The sequence below is a fragment of the Pseudorca crassidens genome, chromosome X, assembly GCF_039906515.1.
Source record: "Pseudorca crassidens isolate mPseCra1 chromosome X, mPseCra1.hap1, whole genome shotgun sequence".
Taxonomy (NCBI): Eukaryota; Metazoa; Chordata; class Mammalia; order Artiodactyla; family Delphinidae; genus Pseudorca; species Pseudorca crassidens.
Genome location: NC_090317.1, coordinates 68610036 through 68625554, shown reverse-complemented (window position 1 = coordinate 68625554; position 15519 = coordinate 68610036). Strand labels below are relative to the sequence as shown.

The 15519-nt window shown below is 38.1% G+C and overlaps 1 protein-coding gene across 1 annotated transcript in view; it reads right to left on the bottom strand.

The window, feature by feature from the left end:
• The window catches only part of ZDHHC15 (zinc finger DHHC-type palmitoyltransferase 15), a 128588-nt gene that overhangs the window by 8902 nt on the left and 104167 nt on the right, over window positions 1–15519 (bottom strand). The window contains exon 11 of the mRNA XM_067722282.1: window positions 11719–11797. Within this exon, the coding sequence (XP_067578383.1) occupies window positions 11751–11797 (47 nt within the window). The 3' untranslated portion in view covers window positions 11719–11750. The remainder of the gene's footprint in view (window positions 1–11718; window positions 11798–15519) is intronic.

Here is a 15519-nt window from a genome sequence, read left to right as displayed (position 1 = left end):
TTTTGTCTGATGCAAGTACTGCTACCCCAGCTTTCTTTTAGCTTCCATTTGCATGGAATACATTTTTCCATCTCCTTACTTTCAGTTTGTGTGTGGCTTTAGATCTGAAGTTGAGTCTCTTGTAGGGAGCATGTGTATGGGTCTTGTTTTTTTTTTCTTTTTTCTTTTGCGGTATGCGGGCCTCTCACTGTTGTGGCCTCTCCCGTTGCGGAGCACAGGCTCCGGACATGCAGGCTCAGCGGCCATGGCTCATGGGCCCAGCTGCTCCGTGGCATGTGGGATCCTCCCAGACCAGGGCATGAACCCGTGTCCCCTGCATCGACAGGCGGACTCTCAACCACTGCGCCACCAGGGAAGCCCATGGGTCTTGCTTTTTAATCCATTCAGCCACTCTATGTCTTTAGATTGGAGCATTTACTCCATCTACATTTAAAGTAATTATTGATAGGTATTACTTATTGCCATTTTGTGAACTGTTTTGGGGTTGGTTTTGTAGCTCTTTTTGTTGTTGTTCCCTTCTTCATTTGCTGTCTTCCCTTATAATTTAATGACTACCTTTAGTGTTTCTCTTTTTTGTGTATGTATCTATTATATGGTTTTGGTTTGTAGTTGTCATGAGGTACATGACAACCTCTCTCTATATATGTGATTATTTTAAGTTGATGATCTCTTAAGTTCAAGTGCATTCTAACCATCTTACATTTCTACTCCTCCCCATCCCCAGTGTTTATTGTTTTTGGCATCATATTTTACATCTTTTTGTTTTGTGTATCCCATAACTACTTATTGTGGATATAGATGCTTTTTCTGCTTTTGTCTTTTAACCTTCCTACTAGATTTATAAGTGGTTATTCTACTACCTTTACTGCATGTTTGCCTTTACCAGTGAGATTTTTCTTTTCATAATTTTCATATTTCTAGTTGTGGCCTTTTTTGCTTAGAGAAGTGCCTTTAACATTTCTTGTTAAGCTGGTTTAGTGGTGCTGAACTCTTTTTGCTTTTGCTTTGTAAAACTCTTTATCACTTCTTCAAATCTGAATGAGAACTTTGCAGGGTAGAGTAGTTTTGGTTGTAACTTTTTTCCTTTCCTCACTTCCAGTATATTGTGCCAATCCTTTTGGCCTGCAGAGTTTCTGCTGAAAAGTCAGATGATAGCTTTATGGGAGTGCCCTTGTACATAACATGTTGCTTTTCTGTTGCTGCTTTTAAGATTCTCATTTTATTTTAATTTTGCCATTTAGATATAATGTGTCTTGGTGTGCACCTCTTTGTGTTCATCTTGTTTGGGACCCCTCTGTGCTTCCTGAATCTGGATGTCTTTTCCTTTCCCAGGTTAGGGAAGTTTTCAGCTATTATTTCTTCAAATAAGTTCTCTAACCCTTTATCTATATCTCTTCTCTTTCTGTGATCCCTATAATGAGAATGTAGTATGCTGATGTTGTCTCAGAGGTCTCTTATACGATCCTCATTTTTTTTAAAGCCCTTTTTTTCTTTTTCTTGTTCAGCTTGGGTGACTTCCACTATGCTGTTTCATCTAGATCTCTGATCCATTCCTCTGTGTCATCTAATCCATTGTTGACTCCTTCTAGTGTTTTTTAATTTCTGTTATTGTATTCTTCAACTGTATTTGACTCTTCTTTACATTTTCTAACCCTTTGTTGAAATTTTCACTGTGTTCATCCTTTCTTCTCTTGAGTTTGTTAAACATCTTTATTATGATTACCTTGAACTCTTTATCATGTAGATTGCTTATCTCCATTTCATTTCATTTAGTTCTTCTTCTGGGGTTTTATCTTGTTCCTTTGTTTGGAATATATTCCTCTGTCACTTCATTTTGCCTAAATTGCTGTTTTTATTTCTATGTATTTGGTAGGTTGGTTATGTTTCCCGATCTTGGAGAAGTGACTTTATGTAGGAGACGTCCTATGGGGCCCAGCAGCATGCTCCCCTCAGGTCACCAGTGCTATATGCTCTAGGGGTGCCCCCATGTGGGCTGCATGTGCCATTCTGTTGTGTCAGGGCTAACTGGGGTTGTGTTGGTGGGTAGGTCTTGATCCCAGTCTGGTTGGCTGTGAGGCCATGCCTTGTGCAGTAGCTGTGGGCCCACTGAAGTGTGGGCTAGGCTTCCTACATGGCTGGCTGTGTGGCCCTGACAGGTTTGGAGCTGCTGCCAGCCTGCTGGTAGATGGGGCTGTGTCCCCAGTGCTAACAGGCTGGTAGGAGGATTCCAAAATGGTGCTTGCCAGTGCTGGTATTATCATGATAGAATGAGGTCCCTAATGGCTGCTGCCACTGTCTCCATTCCCCAGGTGAGTAGCAGTTGCCCCCCGTCTCTCCAGGAGTCTCTCCAAGATCAACAAGTGGGTCTGACCCAGGCTCCTTTCAAACTACTGCCTCTTCCCTGGGACTTGGAACATGTGGGATTTTGCATGTGCCCTTTAAGAGCAGAGTCTGTTTCTTACAGCCTTCCAGCTCTCTCAACCTAAGCCCTGATAGTTTTCAATGTCAGATGTTCTGGGAGCCTGTTTTCCCAGTGCAGGATGCCCAGGCTGGGGAGCCTGACATGGGAGTCAGACCCCTTGCTCCTTGGGGACAATCTCTAGGACTGTGATATTCCTCCCATTTGTGGTTGCTGACCTGGGGGTGTGGATTCTGACTATACTGCATCTCTGCCCCTCCTACCCATCTCATTGTGGTTCCTTCTTTATGTCTTTAGTTGTAGGAAATCTTTTCTGCTAGGTTTCAGGTCTTTCTCATAGATAGCTACTCTGTAAGTAGTTGTAATTCTGGTGTGTCTATCGGAGTAGATAAGTTCAGGGTCTTCCTACTCCGCTATCTTGGCAACCCCATCAAGCATGTTCTTATGTTTATTTCCACTTCTTTGGTGAAGTGTCCATTGAAAACTTTTGCCCATTACTTTATTGTGTTGGTTTCCTTACTTTTGACATTTTAGAGCACTTTACATTTTCTGGATACAAGTCCTTTATCAGATATGTGTTTTGCAAATATTTTCTCCCAGTCAGTGGCTTGTCTTTTTATTCTCTTAACAATGTTCTTCTCAGAGAATACATTTTTAATTTTGTTGAAGTCCAATTTGTAAATTTTTTCTTTTATGTATATTACTTTTGATGTCATATCTAAGAACTATTTGCCTAACTCAAAGTGATAAAGATTTTCTCCTACATTTTCTTCTAAGATTTTTATAGTTTTACATTTTACATTTAGGTCTATGATCCATTTTGAGTTAAGTTTTGCATATGTTGTGAGGTGTAATAGTATAGGTATGTCCAATTATTCTATCACTATTTGTTGAAGACTATTTTCTCCATTGAATTACCATTGTATCTTTGTGTAAAAATCAGTTGAGAATCTTTATATGGGTCTATTTCTGTATTTTATTTTTTATTCTGTTCCATTGGCTTATGAGTCTGTCCTTTGGCTAATACCACACTGTCTTGACTACAGTAGCATTATAGTATGTCTTAAAATTGGACAGTTTGAGTCCTTCAGTTATGTATTTTTTTCAGAATTGTTTTGGCTATTCTAGTTCCCTTTTCCATTTAAATTTTAGTGTAAGCTTGTCTATCTCTACAAAATATTTGATTAAAATAAAAAATTTTAATTAGGATTGTATTAAAGTTGTCTATCAATTTAGGAAGTATTGACATCTTACTTATACTGAGTCTTCTGACCCATAAGCATAGTATATATCTCGTTTATTTAGGTCTTCCATGGTTTTTTTCATCAGTGTTTTACAAGTTTCAGCATACAGATATTGTGTATTATTTGTTACATTTATATCTAGTTAGTTAATTTTTTGAAGTTACTGTAAATTGTATTGTGTTTTTGATTTTGGTTTCCCAGTTGTGCATTGCTAGTGTACAGAAACATAATAGATGTTTGTGCATTGATCTTGTATGCTGTGAACTTGATAAACTCACTCATTAGTTCTAGGAGTTTTTGTAGATTCTTTGGATGATCTATGTGGACAATCATGACATCTGCAAATAGAGATAATTTTACTTCTTCTTTTACAATTAGAGTTACTTTAATCTCCTTTTTTAGCCCTATTTCATGTGTTAGGACTTTCATTATGATATGGGATAGGAGTTATATGAGAGACTATATGAAGTTGTGGTTAATAAAGGAAAAAACTACTGGTAAATAGTGAAGACTTAACAGGCCAGGTAAGGTTGGAGGCCACAAATGTGTAGTCTCAGTTGTGTTATTTCTAATCGCTGCAAACAGTATTTATAATCAGTTGTGTTATTTTTGTAGTGGTTCTCAGCAGGCTGAGTACAGAAATGGAGAAGGCAGACAGCTGGATTGAATCTGGAATTTGGATTTTTGCTGGCTAAAGCAATGGAGTTAGGGAGAAAAAATATTGGCAAGAGAGAGGTTGAAGTATTAAGGCTTGATAGTGAAGGAAGTAACCCATGTAAAAAATTTGCTTTTACTTATATTTTTGGTATAATTCTTTTCAGTGTTTTTCTACACATGTAGATACATTTTAATACTTAAAAGTTTTTAATTAAATTAAAAATGTAATTTTATAATGTTTTCAAGGTCCATCCCATGTTGTAGCATGTATTCTTTTGGTTGCCAAATGACATTCCATTGTATGGATATGCCACATTTTATTTATCTACTCAACAGTAGATGGATATTAGTGATGTTTCCACTTTTTGGCTATTATGAATAATGCTTCTGTGAACATTTATGCAGTAGTTTTTGTTTGGACATATGTTTTCATTTCTCTTGGTTATACCAAGGAGTGGAATTGCTGGGGCATATGGTAATTTTATGTTTAACATATTGAAGGACTTCCAAACTGTTTCCAAAGTGATTGCACCATTCTACACTGCCACCAGAAATGTATGAGGATTCCGATTTCTTTACATCCTCACTAACACTTGTTATCTGTCTTCTGGATTATAGCCATCCTAGTGGAAATTAAATGGTATCTCGTGGTTTTGATTTGTATTGCCTAATAGCTAATGATGTTAAGCATTTTTCATGTGCTTTTTTTTTTTTTTTTTTTTTGCGGTATGCGGGCCTCTCACTTTTGTGGCCTCTCCCATTGTGGAGCACAGGCTCTGGACGCGCAGGCTCAGCAGCCATGGCTCACGGGCCCAGCCGCTCCGCAGCATGTGGGATCTTCCCGGACCGGGACACGAACCCATGTCCCCTGCACTGGCAGGCGGACTCTCAACCACTGCGCCACCAGGGAAGCCCCTTCATGTGCTTACTGATCATTTGTATATGGAGAAATGTCTATTCCAATCCTTTGCTCATTAAAAAAGTTGTATTATCTTTTCATTTATAGAATTGTAAGAGTTCTTTATATATTCTGCATACAAGCCTCCTAACAAATATTTGATTTACAAATGTTTTCTCTCAAAAGATCACATATCGTATGCTTCAGTGGAATCATGGATTATATTCAATGTCCAGAATAGGCAAATCTATAGAGACAGAAAGTAGATTAGTGGTTTCCTAGGGGTGGGAGTGGACGAATGGGGAGTGACTGTTAATGAGTATGGGGATTCTTTTGGGGGCAATAAAAATGTTCTAAAATTGATTGTGGTGATCGTTGTATGACTCTGTGAATATCCTAAAAACAACTGAATTGTATACTGTAAGTGATCAAATTACATGGTATATGAATTATATCTTAATAAAATTTTAGAATTAAATGCAATCATATAGCTTTTCCCCATAATCTTATCAATTATTCTTCAAAATAATTACTTTTAACAGTACATAATAGTTCATCATAATGATTTAATATTTCACTATTCCTCTGTTAGATATTTAGTTTTATTTCCAATTTTCTGATATTATAATAAATTAATGATGAATAGTCATACAGTTCTCTGATTATTTCATTAAAATACATTCCTAAAATGGAGTTATCAGATAAAATTGCATGGGCCATTTAAGGTTTTGATATATGTTATATATTTTGCCCGCAAAAAATTATCTAAGATTTTAACCTTATATCAGCAGCATATAAAAGCATGTGTTTCAACGTGTTCTTGCCAACATTGTAAAAACTGGCTGCTTTAGTGGACAAAAATTGATATTTAGCATTATTTTAATTTGCATTTCTTACTAGTGAAGTTGAATAAGTTTAAAAACATTTCAGAAGAGAACAAAAATGTAAAAAATATCTAATAATTTAGACAAACATACTTCTTTTTATCTTTTTTAAACATCTTTACTGGAATATAATTGCTTTACACTGTTGTGTTAGTTTCTGCTGTATAAAAAAGTGAATCAGCTATACGTATACTTATATCCCCATATCCCCTCCATTTTGTGTCTCCCGCCCATCCTCCCTATCCCACCTCTCTAGGTGGTCACAAAACACCGAGCTGATCTCCCCGAATGATGCAGCTGCTTCCCACTAGCTATCTATTTTACATTTGGTAGTGTATATATGTCCAGGCCACTCTCTCACTTCATCCCAGCTTACCCTTCCCCCTCCCCATGCCCTTAAGTCCATTCTCTACATCTGCACCTTTATTCCTGTCCTGCTGCTAGGTTCTTCAGAACCATTTTTTTTAAGATTCCATATATATGTGTTAGCATATGGTATTTGTTTTTCTCCTTCTGACTTACTTCACTCTGCATGACAGATTCTAGGTCCATCCACCTCAGTACAAATAACTCAATTTCGTTTCTTTCTATGGCTGAGTAATATTCCATTGTATATATGTGCCACATCTTCTTTATCCATTCATCTGTTGATGGACACTTAGGTTGCTTCCATGTCCTGGCTATGGTAAATAGTGCTGCAATGAACATTGTGGTACATGACTCTTTTTGAATTATGGTTTTCTCAGGGTATATGCCCAGTAGTGGGATTGCTAGGTCATATGGTAGTTGTATTTTTAGTTTTTTAAGGAACCTCCATACTGTTCTCCACAGTGGCTGTATCAACTTACATTCCCACCAACAGTATAGGAGAGTTCCCTTTTCTCCACACCCTCTCTAGCATTTATTGTTTGTAGATTTTTTGATGATGGCCATTCTTACTGGTGTGAGGTAATACCTCATTGTAGTTTTGATTTGCATTTCTCTAATGATTATTGATGTTGAGCATCCTTTCATGTGTTTGTTGGCAATCTGTATATCTTCTTTGGTGAAATGTCTATTTAGGTCTTCTGCCTATTTTTGGATTAGGTTGTTTGTTTTTTTTGATATTGAGCTGCATGAGCTGCTTGTATATTTTGGAGATTAATCCTTTGTCAGTTGTTTCGTGTGCAAATATTTTCTCCCATTCTGAGGCTTGCCTTTTCATCTTGTTTATGGTTTCCTTTGCTGTGCAAAAGCTTTTAAGTTTCATTAGGTCCCATTTGTTTATTTTTGTTTTTATTTCCATTTCTCTAGAAGGTGGGTCAAAAAGGATCTTGCTGTGATGTATGTCATAGAGTGTTCTGCCTATGTTTTCCTCTAAGAGTTTTATAGTGTCTGGCCTTCCATTTAGGTCTTTAATCCATTTTGAGTTTATTTTTGTGTATGGTGTTAGGGAGATTTCTAATTTCATTCTTTTACATGTAGATTTCCAGTTTTCACAGCTCCACTTATTGAAGAGGCTGTCTTTTCTACATTGTATATTCTTGCCTCCTTTATCAAAAATAAGGTGACCATACATGCATGGGTTTATCTCTTGGCTTTCTATCCTGTTCCATGGATCTATATTTCTGTTTTTGTGCCAGTAGCATACTGTCTTGATTATTGTAGTTTTGTAGTATAGTCTGAAGTCAGGGACCCTGATTCCTCCAGCTCTGTTTTTCTTCCTCAAGATTGCTTTGGCCTTTTGGGGTCTTTTGTGTTTCCATAAAAATTGTGAAATTGTTTGTTCTAGTTCTGTGAAAAATGCCATTGGTAGTTTGATAGGGATTGCACGGAATCTGTATATTGCTTTGGGTAGTAGAGTCATTTTCACAATGTTGATTCTGCCAATCCAAGAACATGGTATAAATCTCCATCTGTTTGTATCACCTTTAATTTCTTCCATCAGTGTCTTATAGTTTTCTGCATGCAGGTCTTTTGTCTCCTTAGGTAGGTTTATTCCTAGGTATTTTATTCTTTTTGTTGCAATGATCCCCTTTTATGGTTGTTAGCATTTGCCTTATGTATTGAGGTGCTCCTATGCTGGGTGCATAAATATTTATAATTGTTATATCTTCTTCTTGGATAGATTCCTTTATCATTATGTAGTGTCCTTCTTTGTCTCTTGTAATAGTCTTTATTTTAAAGTCTATTTTGTCTGATGTGAGAATTGCTACCCCAGCTTTCTTTTTTTTTTTTTGTGGTACACGGGCCTCTCACTCTTGTGGCCTCTCCCGTTTCAGAGCACAGGCTCCGGACGCACAGGCTCAGTGGCCATGGTTCACGGGCCTAGCCGCTCTGTGGCATGTGGGATCTTCCTGAACCGGGGCATAAACCCGTGTCCCCTGCATCGGCAGGCAGACTCTCAACCACTGCGCCACCATGGAAGCTCTACCCCAGCTTTCTTTTGATTTGCATTTGCATGGAATATCTGTTTCCAGCCCCTCACTTTCAGTCTGTACGTGTCCCTAGGTCTGAAGTGGGTCTCTTCAGACCTAGAGACCCATACAGCATATATTTGGGTCTTGTTTTTGTATCCATTTAGCCAGGCTATAGACATACATAACTTATTCAACCATTCTCATGTTGATAGACATTCAAGTTGTTTTCTGTTTGGGGCTTTTACAAACATTACTGTAGTAATTATGTACATTAAAAAATTATTCATATTGTTAAACATTGAAATGATTGCCCCATTCTTCCCTCCTGTGTTCCCAAATACTTTTCTATTATTATTAGAACATGACCCTGTTATTCCCACAAAATTAATCGGCTAATTTATTTGAACAGAGTGCCCTGGGAAAAGCACTGCTTAAAGGCAATTTTGCTTACCTAGGAAATCATATCAAAAATATATTTTATGCTGGGTCACATGATAGTTCTATTTTTAGTTTTTAAAGGAACCTCGATACTGTTCTCCACAGGAGTCGTATCAATTTTCATTCCCACCAACAGTGCAAGAGGGTTCCCTTTTCTCCACACCCTCTGAAGCATTTGTTGTTTGTAGATTTTCTGATGATGCCCATTCTAACTGGTGGGAGGTGATACCTCATTGTAGTTTTGATTTGCATTTCTCTAATGATTAGTGATGTTGAGCATCCTTTCATGTGTTTGTTGGCAATCTGTGTATCTTCTTTGGAGAAATGTCTATTTAGGTCTTCTGCCCATTTTTGGATTGGGCATATACCCTGAGAAAACCATAATTCAAAAAGAGTCATGTACCACAATGTTCATTGCAGCTCTATTTACAATAGCCAGGACATGGAAGCAACCTAAGTGTCCATCAACAGGTGAATGGATGAAGTAGATGTGGCACATATATACAATGGAGTATTACTCAGCCATTAAAAGAAACGAAATTGAGTTATTTGTAGTGAGGTGGATGGACCTAGAGTCTGTCATACAGAGTGCAGTAAGTCAGAAAGAGAAAAACAAATACCGTATGCTAACACATATATATGGAATCTAAAAAAAAAAAAGGTTCTGAAGAACCTAGCAGCAGGACAGGAATAAAGACACAGACGTAGAGAATGGACTTGAGGACACGGGGAGGGGGAAGGGTAAGCTGGGACGAAGTGAGAGAGTGGCATGGACATATATACACTACCAAATGTAAAATAGATAGGTAGTGGGAAGCAGCCCCATAACAGAGGGAGATCAGCTCGGTGCTTTGTAACCACCTAGATGGGTGGGATATGGTGGGTGGGAGGGAGATGCCAGAGGGAGGGGATATGGGGATATATGTGTACATATAGCTGATTCACTTTGTTATACAGCAGAAACTAACACAACAATGTAAAGCAATTATTCTCCAATAAAGATGTTAAATAAAATGAAATCTTATATATATATATATATATTTTTTATGGCTTAATATTTACCCAAGATATTCTGAAAAAAAGGGTTACATGGTCATATAAGTTTGGAAAAAACTTATTCCACTTTAGGGGATTCACAAAATTCCTTAGCATATTTTAAGTGTTGAGAAGTACTGCACTAAAGACAAAGTTCCATGATCTGCACACAAGAAAATAAGTTCAGCCAAATAAGTTCAGAGGGCTACTATACCCCCCTCTTGGAGAGTCACAAAACTTATTTGCATAATTCCTATGCTAAAGATAACTCTCTAATTTTGATACAGGGTTTCCTAAATTTATTTCACCAGGTAACTTTTTCCCCTTTAACTTCTGTTGGCATGTCAAAGAATACCCATAGTAAAATGCTAAAATAAGAAAATGAGAGAGATAAGCACCATGGATTATCTGAAATCTAGGTTCTAGTACCATACAAGTGTCACACATTTTATCAGGGCTTTGGATAAGAAGACAGATTTAATTCTTCCCTCTTTTTTTTTTTTTTTTTTGCGGTACGCGGGCCTCTCACTGTTGTGGCCTCTCCCGTTGCAGAGCACAGGCTCTGGACGCGCAGGCTCAGCGGCCATGGCTCACGGGCCCAGCCGCTCCATGCATGTGGGATCTTCCCGGACTGGGGCACGAACCCGTGTCCCGTGCATCAGTAGGCGGACTCTCAACCACTGCACTACCACGGAAGCCCAATTCTTCCCTGTTTTAAACCTTTGATTATAAGTGAAGGTGTAGTAAATATCCCAAGTCAGGTTTTTAAATGTAGTGCCATATTGGAAAGGGCATGATCTGAGGTCAGACAGATCTGTGTTGCAATCTTAGGTTATCCACTTACTAGCTAGATAGGTGGTTTAACTTCTCTGGACTTCAGTTTTCTCATAAGTAAAATGGGAATAGTAACATTCACCTGACAGAGTTGATGTGAGGATTAAATGAGATAACATATGTAAAGTACATAGCAAAGTGACTGTCATATAGAAGGTTCTATATAGTACCTATACTGGTGCACAGCAGGGTTCTGTAAGGTAAAGAAGTGAAGACCTGAGAGCCCATAGATTGATAGGCTTCTGAATAATTGCCAGCTTTTTCATGGGAATAGAATTGGAAGCCTTATCAGATCAGAGCTTCAAGCTCCATGGTATTTTTATTACTAAAGTTTTCCTTTTAATACTGAATTACATTGGGTTTATTTACCTGTCAATGTTTCAAAGAGAAGGCTTTTTAGCTTTTCACCAGGCCAAAGAGAATCCCATGTGTAAGGCTGCCTGCCACTGATGGACAAATTAGTAGCATTTCGGGAGAGTTGGAGTGTAGGGATGGTGCTTTTTGCCTGTGAGTGGGTAAGAGTAGGTTATTAACTGACATAATGGAGTCAGGCAAAAAGAACCTATTTGTAATCTTTTTCATTTCAGAGACCTGAAATTCACTAGGACAAGGTTTATAATTCATAGTATGAAAGTAAATAACCGAAATGAGATGTATGGCTGTTCTGGATACCCTGGGGTCTTTTAGCCAAAGTGAATAGTGTGAGTTTACAGGGAGTAAGGGAGTCTTTTTCAGTACAATACACAGGGAAATTATGTATAGAACTTCTGCTTACGTGAATAATACAAGAGGGAAGAATTCAACATCTTGTTTGCCAGGGTGATAACTTACTCCTTTTCCAGTTCTGCTCCCCAAGACTGCCTCTTAGCAGTCCAGGTGGTACTCTACGTGTCTCCCTCAGAATACTGACCTGTTTGAGAGATGCAGGAAATGTGAAAACTGCTACGTTTCCGTTTCCACAGCAAGAGATGATGATCCTTCTGGATAATCTGTAAGGTTGAAAAGTGAAATAAACAAATGTCCCTTTCTCTTGTATGGGTGGGTATCCGTTTATTGGCATGTTTGTTTCTCGGTCAATCCCTGGAGGCAGTGGACATCCACAAATATCTAAAGACTGATGTGCTATATAATGAAGCACTTGTAACCAGTCCAAGCATTCACATTTCAAGAGCTGTCAGCCTGCTGTACTATGAATTAAGATTATTTTATTTGTCAGCAGTATCTGATCTATAATAGTGGCTGGTATTTGACTTAAATAGCTGTGATCACAGCTCAACTTCATTTGTTTTTAATAGAATGTTTTGGGTCTTGCTACTCACAAAATTACCCTGTCTTGTTATTCCACTGGACATAATTGAGATAGCTGTTATAGTACTTTAGGTGTTGGTGTGTTTCTAAAAAGGAATGAAGTATCCAGAAAATAAGAGGCTTTGGAATCAACAAGCAACATCATTTACGGTACAAATGTTCTTGTTTTCAACACCCAGCCTTTTGAGGAGCAAAGTACACTCTGAATCAGCTTGCTTAATGTACAGATAATCACTTTCTTTATATTCCTTGCATAATAATATACTTGGCACTTTGAGATAAAAAAAAGTTGACAGTGGTTGTCCCTTATAGTTTCTGCTTAGTACATTCTCCTTTATGAAATTGATGTGCTGTTCGGAGTGCTCCCATAAGTGTGAGGTCTGGATGCTAGAAGATAGAGGCCAGCCAGGGTGGGTTACCCTTGCCACAGCAGGCTGGCAACTTCTCATGCCACTAAGTTAACCAGGCACACTCCAGAGACAAGTTTGCTTTCTCCCAGGAAGAGTGGAAAAGTAAAAAGTGGCTCTTAGAATGTCTGTCTTTGGAATCATAGTGGGCACAACATTCTGTCTTCTTTGGAATCCTGGGCCCAGGGTATTCTTGCCCTTAAGTCTGAACAAAAAGCAGTTGTATTGGCCCAGCTCTTCAGTGAAGGATATATAGAGAATTACTTATGTTTGTCAAACACCTCAAAAGAGAAAAAGAGGGAGCAAGTGCTTGAGCATACATCTCATCTTACCTATACATTTCTATCAAGAAAGCAATTGATAAGTGTAAAAGACAATTCTGGAACTTCAACGCACTATTTGCCTTGTTGTTTCGTCCTGACGGTTGGCTGTTTCAGAACTTTGTAGGTATGGTTTGGTAGTGCACCTTTTCAGAAATTGGCTTTTAGTATTCTGCTGAATGGGTTTCTTTTACTCTTTACCATTACAATCCACACTTCTATTTGGCACAGAACAATTCCCCCTAGCAATTATTTAAATTAAAATCAGTCTTGCAGACATTGAAACTTGAGCTGAAAAACTCGATTATCAACTTCCTTCATAGTTTCACTCCCAGAGGAGATTAAGCTAAGATGGCAAAGGTAGAGTCATCGCCAGGTGAGGACTAAATTGAAAGAATGCAGATACTTAAAAAAAATCAGGCTCTGCATAACAGAAGACAAATGCAGAACTTAGGAAAACAATTTACTTTCTCCTTCTACCATCTGCACCTACACTGCTTTCACCACCCCCACCTGCTCTTATTGCCTATGCTGTAGTGATTTTTACCATTATTCAATAAATCTTTACTTGAACCAAGAATGATGTCATTTTAGTCTTAGTGTATGCTGGCTCAGCTCTGTTTCTCTTCCTGTCTCATCCTCCTAGCTCTCCTCCCTTCCTTTAAAATCCTATATACCTACATAAACCTTTGATACTATGAGAAGTGACCATAACAGTATATGTACACTTCTTTGTAGCCATTGGTTCTCAGAGATTGGAAAGAATACGGAAATGGACATAATGTGGAATCTTGAAGAACTTAGGTTGAGTTATGACTGCTTTATTGCCTTACATAAGTGACTTTAACTCCCCAGCTTCAACTTTTTCACCTGTAAAATAGGGCAATACTCTCTCATTCACAGTATTTTTGTAATGCTCTTTCCTGAATTATGAGTGTCTTTAGGTTTTATCTTTTACCCTCTGACTTTCTCTTTTCCATTCATTTCCTTGTCCACATGAATGCATGTCAACATTGCTTAGGTGATGCCAAATTTTATATTTTATCTCCTTTTCCTAGCTTTATTCTCTCTCTTGATTATCTCCTACACCATTCATGGGTTTAAACACCATCTCTATATGAATGACTCCCAGATCTCTCTAGTCACTGGGACTGTTTCCAGTTATTTAAAATGTCTCCTGGCTTTAATCCTTCTCCATTTCTAGTGTCACACCCCTCTGGAAGCCACTGTGACACATGCTCAACTACTTATTGCTTTTTCTGGTTCCTGTCTCTGCACATTTCAATATATCCTGCATGCTACTACCTGAGTAACTTTTCTAAAATTTATCTTTCATTATATTAACATCCCTCAAGATCATAAAATTAATATCTATTCCCTCCTGTAGTAAAACTACAAAACCCTCTACCATGTGGCCATCTTACTTCTCTAATATTACTGCTCACAACCCACAATGCCCACCCAGTACATAGGAATGGATGGCCTTCTTAGTGTTCTTACCACATTCAAGTCACACTTCTTACATAGAATGCCATTTCTTTCTTCCTAGCATCTACCCAGATGTTACCCATCCTAATAACATCTAGCTGAAGTCCTATTTCTTCCTCAAAACTTTCACCACTATAGCCCATACACTTATCTTCTTTATTGATATACTGATATTGATATCGATATTGTTTAAGCATCACTGACAATCACACACTTACCATGTGTACCACACAGTACTTAGCACAGGGCTAAGCTTACCTAGGTATGTAATTGCTAACATCACTTTTATAGCAATGAGCACATTAAATCTTGTGTTAGACTTGTGTGCTTTTCCTATCCTTCCGTACAACTGCAAATTCCTTGAGGGCAGAGGCCATGTTTTATTTATCTTTATATCCCTCCACAATGCCTTGTCTGAGGCATACCTTCAGGAAATACTTTCTGAATTGAACTGATTGATTGCAGACCTGGAATATTTCAGGGACATGAACCAATTTAGGGCTCAGGGTTGGACAATGCAGGTAAAGCAGTAAAATGAATATCCATGATATTACTGCATAAGTTAAGTTTTCCAGGAGCTGAGGGCATGGCCATTCCCTTCTTATCTAGAAACAGGAGGAACAAGTCTCTTGAAAAATGCCTAGGTGCTCAAAAGAGTAGCCCCTCCCTAACTCAGTATATTATGTTTTATGCTTTCAGTGTTGAGACCTAGGATTCTTATTCTTGAGTAAAGGCAAATGACAAGTGTGAGAATAGGTTGTTTATAGCTTGGTGGTCAAAATGCTAGGTGGAGGTTATAAGAGGGAGCAACTGGTGTACCTAGAGAGGATAGTTGAAGAAAGAAATTTGGTTCCAGGATACGGAGAGTATATTAATAAATATAAGCTTACAGTGGATGCTAAAATATATCAATATCTTCCAAAAAAGGAAAAGAGCCATTTGGTGAAAGATATAAAGTTGTGATTATTCAGCTTGATTCCTGACTCCTCATTATCAAATGTGATCATAGAACATCACACCTTAAAGCTGAAGATAGCTTAGAGATCATGGAATTGAAACTGAGCTCCAGAGAAGAGAAGGGACTTTCCAAAAGTCATACATTGAGCCCAGTGGCAGAGCTGGGAAATGATCCCCATGCCAGAGTATTATCCATGTTTTTCCATCATTCTATTTCTGATGAAAGAGGCA